Consider the following 9,485-nt stretch of genomic DNA (forward strand, 5'->3'; position numbering starts at 1 on the left):
CATCATATTAGAATGATTTCTGAAGGATCGTGTGACACTGAAGACTGGAGTAATGATGCTGATCACAGCAATAAATTACATTTATTAAAATAGAAAACACTAGAAAGAAATTCACAATATGACCGCTTTTACTGTATTCTTTGTCAAATAAATACAGGCTGGGTGAACCATAAGAGACTTCTTTCAAAAATACTAAAAACATCTGACCTCAAACTCTTGAATTGTAGTGTAATTATAACCATTTACATTGTTCATCCCTGGTCTACATCATTTGAGACCATTACATTTTCAATAGTTTTAGTCAAATTACAATATATTATATCTGTGATTTGAAGTATGTGCCTTGTTCTGTCTGTAGGGTCTGAGGAAGCCCACTCTGGAGGAGCTTGATCACGGCAGGAATGCCATCGTGACGCCATCTCTTTTCGGCAGCGCTCTGGAGGAGATCATGGAGAGGCAGAGTGAGCTCTTCCCCGACAGGAAACTGCCCTGGGTGCAGGTGCAGCTCTCTCAGTATGTACTGGCCCTGGGTGGAGCCCAGACGGAGGGCATCTTCAGGTGAGACGACATATACAGAGAATCAGGAAAGAGTTTCATATACAGCAAACTCGGTTCATTTTGGTCTAATTTCTAAACTATATGGCCATCCGTTCTCATTCCTTCTTTATCTGTTTTTCTCTCTTCATCCATGATAGAGGATTCCCCTTTTTCTTATGAATATGAGACACTTACTGTACACATTTCAATTGTCTTGTGTTCCTTATCAAGCCTCCATGTGTGAGGATACTTCAGAGGAAAAGTGTGTGCAAGTACACACTCTTACACAAACACATCTGAGTGATGTTGCATGTAACAGGGACATGTTTTCATTAAATCCTGTGTACGACAGCTCTGGCATGCCATCGTGAGTGTCAAATTGGCTCCATCTTGTGGTCGAGTGTTACAGCACGTGTGTGTTACAGCGTACAACCTGGTGCCAAATGGTTCACTTGATATGGCTTTTGTTTGTACATTTCCATAAGAATTTAGTGTCCATTGTGTTATATTATGATTTAGAAGGCCACTTTATGGCTACAATGTTGCCATAAGCAGCATTTAGGAGAGGACCTTAGTGCTATTGATTTGTCCAAACACTTATGGCAATTAAATGAGGGAAATGACGTTTACAAATGGATGAATAAGTGTATCATTAGCTGTCGTGGCTGAAGCTGTTGTCTTCATCTTGTAGAGTTCCAGGGGATATTGATGAGGTGAACGCTCTCAAGCTGCAGGTGGAGCAGTGGAGGATTCCTGAAAGCCTCTCTGATCCCAATGTCCCAGGTAAGAACATCAAACACAAATGTCTGTCCAATCAAACAAGTGTTGGGTATCTGTAGGAGTAATGGGTGTGACGAAAGGTCTTTACAATTGCTTGTGAAAGCTGCCTGTTAGGGTGTGGGGTAGGGTTAGGGACAGTGAGGTATAAAATATCCAATCGTCATACTCAAGTAAAAGTAAAGCTACCATTATGGAAATTGACTCGAGTAAAAGTCAAATAGGTCATTTTCATTTAGGGTGAACTATACACAATATAGACTGCTCAAAAAAAATAAAGGAACACATCAGATCTCAATGGGGGAAAATATAATGCTGGATATCTATACTAATATGGACTGGGTAATGTGTTATGAACGAAAGGATGCCACATCGTTTGATGGAAATGAAAATGATCAACCTTCAGAGGACTGAATTCAAAGACACCCCGAAAATCAAAGTGAAAAAATTATGCAGCAGGCTAGTCCATTTTGCTGAAATTTCATTGCAGCAACTCAAAATAGTACGTGCTTGTATGCATGCCTGACAACGTCAGGGCTCCTAATGAGACGACGGATGGTGTCCTGGGGTATTTCCTCCCAGATCTGGACCAGGGCATTACTGAGCTCCTGGACATTCTGAGGTGCAATCTGGCGCTATTGGATGGACCGAAACATAATGTCCAAGAGGTATTCTATTGGATTTAGAGCGTGGTGGCCATTCAATGGTATCAATTCCTTCATCCTCCAGGAACTCCCTGCATACTCTCGCCACATAAGGCCGGGCATGGGGAACCCAGGACCCACTGCACCAGTATAGGGTCTGACAATGGGTCCAAGGATTTCATCCCGATACCTAATGGCAGTCAGGGTGCCATTGTCTAGCATGTAGAGGTCTGCGCGTCCCTCCATGGATATGCCTCCCCAGACCATCACTGACCCACCACCAAACCGGTCATGCTGAACGATGTTACAGGCAGCATAACTCAACGGCTTCTCCAGACCCTTTCGCGTCTGTAACATGGGTGAACCTGCTCTTATCTGTGAAAACCACAGGGCACCAGTGGTGGACCTGCCAATTCTGGTGTTCCTCCCTGGGCCGTGAGGACGTTGGGCAGTCAGGCCATCCTTATGAAGTCTGTTCCTGATTGTTTTGTCAGAAACATTCACACTAGTGGCCTGCTGGAGGCCATTTTGTAGGGCTCTGGCAGTGCTCATCCTGTTCCTCCTTGCACAAAGGAGCAGATACCGGTCCTGCTGATAGGGTTAAGGACCTTCTACGGCCCTGTCCAGCTCTCCTAGAGTAACTGCCTGTCTCCTGGAATCTCTTCCATGCTCTTGAGACTGCTGGGAGACAGCAAATCTTCTAGCAATGGCACGTATTGATGTGCCATCCTGGAGGAGTTGGACTGCCTGTGCAACCCCTGTAGGGTCCAGGTACCGCCTCATGCTACCAGTAGTGACTCTGACCCTAGCCAAATACAAAACTAGTGAAAAACAGATGAGTAGGGAAAAAAATGTCAGTGGCCTCCACCTGTAAAACCATTCCTGTTTTGGGGGTCGTCTCATTGTTGTCATCTAGTGCACCTGTTGTTAATTTCATTAAAACCAAAGCAGCTGAAACTGATCAACAACCCCCTCTGCTACTTAACTGGCAGATCAATATCCCAGGATATTTGATGCTATTCTCTGATTAAAAAGTGTTCCTTAAGTTTTTTTGAGCAGTGTATATTATATTACACTATCTACGGTATATATTGTTGCATTTTTATTGCGATATATTGTGACACGTTACATCCCTAGTCCATACATTATACATTTCTGCCTATCTTTTTATGTGAGTGTGAATATGGCTGAATGCCAATGAAAGCTGAACATGCAGCACATAGATGTAACGCCTCTGTCTCTTCCTCTGTGTCAGCGTCTCTGTTGAAGCTGTGGTACAGGGAGCTGGAGGAGCCGGTGATTCCTCAGAGCTTCTATAAGGAGTGCATCAGTCACTATGAAGATCCTGATGCAGCCATCAGTGTGGTTCAGTCCCTCCCAGAGCTCAACAGACTCGTGCTCTGCTACTTCATCAACTTCTTACAGGTAACGCCCTGCAACATGAGCGCGTCCCTGCGGTGTTACACACAATAACAGTGACTATTTCAACGGCCCGTCTTTCTCTCATCCCAGGTCTTCACTCAGCCGGTGAACGTGAGTAGGACTAAGATGGATGTGAATAATTTGGCGATGGTCATGGCTCCAAACTGCCTGCGCTGTCAGTCTGACGATCCTCGAATCATCTTTGAAAACACGCGGAAAGAGATGTCCTTCCTCCGCATACTCATCGTCCACTTGGACACCAGCTTCATCAAGGGCTTAATCTGACAATCACGTTTTATTCATTATTGTGCGGCATAGCTCAGAATTGAGTCATTTGAGCGAATCATCCAGGAGATGATGGCATCAGGACATTCTTCTGCTGCGAGATCGTTCTCATCTTCAAACTTCACCATATTAGTCCGGTCAATGCCTAAAATTACAGCTTTGGCTGAATGTGAATCCTCCTGAACTTGACTCTTACGACTCTTCTTGAAGCCAGACTCTATTTGAACGGAATTAGTAGACTGAATTTGATTCCACGTCACAAAGATCACACATTGAAAAAAAACAAATGCATGACCGTTGTCTTTTTTTATTGATTAGCGGGGAAATGCATCCTTTGGACAATCTTAATCGTAATAACACACATGCAATATGATCTGCAGTGCATTTTCTTAATTTAATATGGTATGAGTGTTCTGATTATTTAATATCAAAGGTTTGTAAGCTCAAGTATGAGTGCAGGGAGAATTACTGGCTTCAGTTTTGCGTATAAGGCTAAGTGCTTGCAAGAAGAGGTGAATTGATATTGCAGAGCCGTGGACCACAAAGACAGCTCTGAAATACTTTGCAAAGCTTGAGGTTTGGTGCCTTAAATGGAGAATCACGTCCGCTGATGTACAAGATGCACAAGTTCCCATATACTTAAACTCAACTTCCATGCTTCTGCATTGTTAGAGGCTCTAAATGAATGCAATTTTCAATCTGTCCATCAGTAGTTTTCCCAGTCATCCCATTTGGAGATGTGGGTTGGCTACATCAGTGATGATTAAGCAGAACTTTAAACCATAGCAAACTGAACCAGATCGGCAGATAATGTTGCAGGTCTGAACGTTGACTAGGTTTCAGCTGATCCAGCAGCTCCAACGTCAACAGATGGCCAAAAATAGTGCTCACAATCAGATTCGCCCAGGTTGACGCATGGCCAACACGTATGCAGTTCATATAGCTGAAGTGTAATATCTGTGCCACTAACATCACCAAATGCAATTACAAAAATACTAATGACTGTTTTTATCAGTTACTTTTTCCCAAAACACTTCTCCTGTCTGCCATTGGTCAAACCAACAGAGAGCCCTGCCCCCAAAAATCACACCATTGGTTGAGATGTTGCCATGTCAGGCTAGTAGTCTAATCACCCAAACAAAATGTTTACACTTTTCAGGGGAATCAATCTACAAATGGCTTACTTGTAGTTGTCGCTGCATTAAGTTAGGACATAGGAAGTACTTAATCCTCAAAAAGAATACAAGGATTTTTGCGTTACTGTGGCCGTAGTACATTTCATCAATCAAAGGAAAGATATAAGCTGTATCCGAAATAGACCTAAGGGTATGTTTACACGGCAACTATGTATTAAAAACAGACAACGTTGTCAAATCGATCCCGGTTCACACGGATTTGCAAAAATGACTAAAAGGCTGTATTATGCATGCCAGGCCAGTAGTTGGTGATGTCACTGTCAAGAAAGTAATACGCATGATGTCACCACTTTCACAAATTCACGTTTTTGTTGGTTAAGGCACCGTTTTCCAAAACCCGTTTTCAAAAGATTGCGTTCTCAGGCCCCCAAAACGCTGTTGTCGTGTAAATGAACGGCCAAAACGCATCAAAAGTTTTCCGTTTTAAGCTGTGTTGTGTAAACATATTCTTAGTCAGGGCAGCGCCATATTAATAACATTTTTTGACAGGAATGAAAACAAGGTTGTGAGGAATAGAAGTACAGTGTGTTCAGTGAATTTGAGTTTTGAAAATAACATGATCTAGTACCTTTATACAGTATGTCCCATTGTAAGGACTGCAAGTCTAGCTTTCATCCAGACAAAATTCAATATGGCGTCTGCCTTTGACTAAGGTCTCTATTCTCATTCACTATTCCCTTCATTAGTCCACTCGAAGGAGTGAATACATTTTTTTTTTAGCAAAGTGCCGACAATGCTGCAGATACCATCTTCTGGCGAGATGTGAGAATTCATTTGGTGCGACACATGTCTATGGTTTTGGACACCACTACAAATGGCTCTCCCCTCAAATAGTGCAATGTGCAAGGATAAAGGCGCAGATTTCGAAAACAGCCAGATGTTACCTTCATATGTGTGTGTGCTATTAAACTGACTTACTCAGAATCTCTTCAAACTTGTTGCCATGACAGTTATTTACCTGACTATGCAAATTTTGAAACGTCCATGATTCATCTCTGATATCCAAAAAAAAAAGATAATATTTGTTATTGATATAATGTGGGATCCGCCGTCCGCTCTGCCTGTGCTTTTGTATATAGACCCCTCACATGATGAATAGTTTTCTAAAGCTGAATAGTGAAAGTCAGTGAGCCCCTGCCTTGTAGCACTTCCCCCTCAGTTCATTTCCGCCACCAGTGAGATCACTGATACTCATCCTGCACTCTACTTGCTCTTTAAGGATTTTTTTTTTCTTATTTTGTTCTATCTGTGTGAGGATGTGTAGGAGACAGCAGTGAATTATGACATGGATGATGTGTGTTTAAAATTGCATAGTTTGATGAACTCTAAAAATAAAATGTGTAAATTTGTATAATTGTACAAAAATGGTTCTCTGAGTTTCACTTCCTTTATTTGTCTCTGCCTTTCCACGCACAAAATGCACAGAGCGGGAGAATTCTGAAGCAAAGACTGAGTATTCTGTGCCATCAAGACCATTTCTTCAGTTTTACCCAAGATCAACGATTGGCTCATCTGCTGCTAAGTTTGAGGTTTAATAAAAACGGAGGGCTATGCATTAGTTTTATAACCTAGGGAAAACCAAAAACAAACAAAAACCTTAGTCAAGACTGGATGAGTAATACGTTTAAGAACATTTACAAACCTCTCAAGCAAAGGTATAGAAAAAGCTACTCTGAGCTCTCATGACCTCTTGTGGTGAAGTCAGAAATCTGTTACTTTACAGAACAGTTCAGGAACAAAAACGGAACAGATAAAAAAAAAAACAGAAGGACAAGAGAAAGAGGGGAAGTTGAATATAGAAGCCACGTTTAGTTACACTACTATATGTGAGCTGAATGCACATATAGAAACAAAGAGTAGAGAATAAAAACAACCTTTTCTGTACAGTTTGCTCAAAATCAGCCAAATTAAAGCTGCAGTACGTACCTTTTTTGGGTTAAAAATGATCCAAAATCAATTTGAGCAAGTACATAACTAGCCAGTGTTCAAAACTATCTCCGTACCGTATCCCGATTCACAACGGTAAGCTTGTAATAACGTGTTAGAATTTGAGTGGTACTGGTGGATTTCTGTGGGAAATTCGAGCATGGCGCCGTTCGTCTTTGCGTCACGTCTGTATACATAAAGGAGGGTGGCGGATCATTTATAGCCTTGGGGGGGGGGGGGGGCATTTTTTTTTGTTTTGTTTTTTACAAAACTACAATTTAAAAATATTTACACACTGAACATTTTTAGCATTCCAGCAGACATTATACAAATAAAGCACAGTATAACTTTTAAAAAAAGTTATCTTATCTTTGGCCTATTATGCCTACAGGTATCTGTAGTAAACGTTGATTGTACGGGAAGAAGGAGGCGGGAACCGGCGGACATTCAAAATGTTTAATCAAAATAAAGACAAAAATAAAATGGCGGCGGCAGCCCCTCGCGGTCGACTGCCGCCTACATACAAACACAAATGAAAATAAAAAGCTGCAGCCCCTCACGGACGACTGCAGCGAACACAAAATAAAACATAACACAAAATCCAGGCCTGGTCCTCTCTCGTCCCTCACTGTCGTCGCTCCTCCTTTATAGTCCCTCACTCCTCCGCGAGGGCCGAGATCGCTGCGGCGCGCAGCTGGCGCTCATCCTCCCTGATGAGCGCCGCCTCGTCCCGCCCTCACGGTCCCTCGGCCTCGCTGCTCGCCACATACCCCCAACGCCCTTCGCAGGCCGGGGGGCACGGGGAGCCGATCACGGCGGCCGCGGGACCTGGGGGTAAGAACAGCGAGGTGAGAGAACGGAGCGAGGAACATGAGGAGCGACAGAGACGAGAGAGTGGAGAGAGGAGAAAAAAAAAAAATTCTGGTCCGGTTCCCAGACACACTGCCGCTCGGTCCTCAGCCAGCCGAGAGGCTCTTCCTCGCGGTGCCATGCGGTGGTACTGGACGGCCGGTGGACGGCTCGACACTCCTCCGCCCCCTGGCGGCCGGCGGTGGCTCCTCCTTCTGAGGGCGGCCGGAAGCGAGTCCCCGTCCCGCGCTCCCTGCTCCTCCCCAAACTGGCGGACGGCAGCGCTCCGGCTCCTCCCCAATATGGCGGACGGCAGCGCTCCGGCTCCTCCCCAATATGGCGGACGGCAGCGCTCCGGCTCCTCCCCAAACTGGCGGACGGCAGCGCTCCGGCTCCTCCCCAATATGGCGGACGGCAGCGCTCCGGCTCCTCCCCAAACTGGCGGACGGCAGCGCTCCGGCTCCTCCCCAATATGGCGGACGGCAGCAGGCTTCGGCTCCGGGCAAGCGCTGGGGACTCCTTCGCCCCCTCGCGGACGGCAGCCACCCCACCTCGACCCAGGGGCACGGCAGCGAGCTCTCCGTCCCACCGACCTTCATCCGCTCCAGCACCACCGCTTCGGGCAGCCGCTCGCGGACTTCTCTCCTCCGCGCTGCCCGAACTCCGCGGCACCGCGATCCCCCTCAGCTGCGAGGGCTCTTCGACAGCATGTCCCTCCTTCCTCCCGGGCTTCGGCACCACTGTAGTAAAACTTGTTTGTACGGGAAGAAGGAGGCGGGAACCGGCGAACAATCAAAGTATTTAATAAAACATAAACACAAAATAAAATGGCGGCGACAGCCCCTCACGGTCGACTGCCGCCTACACACACACAAACACAAAATGAAAACAAAAAGGCTGCAGCCCCTCGCGGACGACTGCAGCGTGCACATAACAAAAACGTCCAGGCCTGGTCCTCTCTCGTCCCTCACTGTCGTCGCTCCTCCTTTATAGTCCCTCACTCCTCCGCGAGGGCCGAGATCGCTGCGGCGCGCAGCTGGCGCTCATCCTCCCTGATGAGCGCCGCCTCGTCCCGCCCTCACGGTCCCTCTGCCTCGCTGCTCGCCACAGTATCATAATCAAATCATAATCAAATTTTGTTTGTTTGTTCGTTCATGAGAGGTTTTGCAAGCCTGAATAAAAACTCTGGCGGTTTGAGCAGTGAGTGGAGTCTGACTAACTTAAAACATATTGGCCATTGCGTATACGAGATCAACAACTATGTCACGTTGTAAATTATACATTTGACGTTCTACAGACACAAATATGCATTTGAGGGTGCTTAGACAACTCAGCAGAACATTGTCTTCAAACGGCCATTTCGGCGTCTTTCTCGGACACTTTAAAGCCTTCTTTAAGCCTTGTTTATACTCGACACGTCCGCACGAGCGCGATCCAAGGGGGTAATCCAGCCCCCGGAAAGCGTACCTTCCAAAAGTGGCAGACATGTTACTTTAAAAAAAAAAAAAGTGGCAGAGATCCGGTGAAAAAACGCATTTAGGTTATACTTCAAGACAGAGAATCTGTGATTCTGAAGTACAGTGTCCACACCGGTGCGGTGACTGACAGCCACACATACTCAAAAAATGCCGCGCCGATGCACGACCCACGCAAAGATGATAATTCAACAAATAACTGCAATTGCAGGTTTCAAACAGAGATGGCGACAAAGAGGCAAAACTTACGGACTGCAGCTTTAAATGGAGCATTATGCAAACAACATGCCTCTAATAGTACAGTATATTGACAATAAATGGGCAGTAAAAAAAGCTTTTTTTGTAAACCACTTTTGAAGAAAAAAATGTATATG

At 45.2% G+C, this 9,485-nt stretch overlaps 1 protein-coding gene across 3 annotated transcripts in view; it reads left to right on the top strand.

Annotated features, from left to right (window-relative positions):
• Positions 1 to 6,230, top strand: part of arhgap46b (Rho GTPase activating protein 46b) — a 92,602-nt gene extending 86,372 nt beyond the window's left edge. For all 3 annotated transcript variants that reach the window (XM_079801875.1, XM_079801876.1, XM_079801877.1), the window contains 4 exons: positions 359 to 558; positions 1,229 to 1,320; positions 3,214 to 3,383; positions 3,471 to 6,230. In XM_079801875.1, coding sequence (XP_079658001.1) covers positions 359 to 558; positions 1,229 to 1,320; positions 3,214 to 3,383; positions 3,471 to 3,665 — 657 coding nt within the window. In that variant the 3' untranslated portion in view covers positions 3,666 to 6,230. The remainder of the gene's footprint in view (positions 1 to 358; positions 559 to 1,228; positions 1,321 to 3,213; positions 3,384 to 3,470) is intronic.
• Positions 6,231 to 9,485: the final 3,255 nt, after the last annotated feature.

The sequence above is a fragment of the Gobio gobio genome (assembly GCF_949357685.1).
Source record: "Gobio gobio genome assembly, chromosome: 21".
Classification (NCBI taxonomy): Eukaryota; Metazoa; Chordata; class Actinopteri; order Cypriniformes; family Gobionidae; genus Gobio; species Gobio gobio.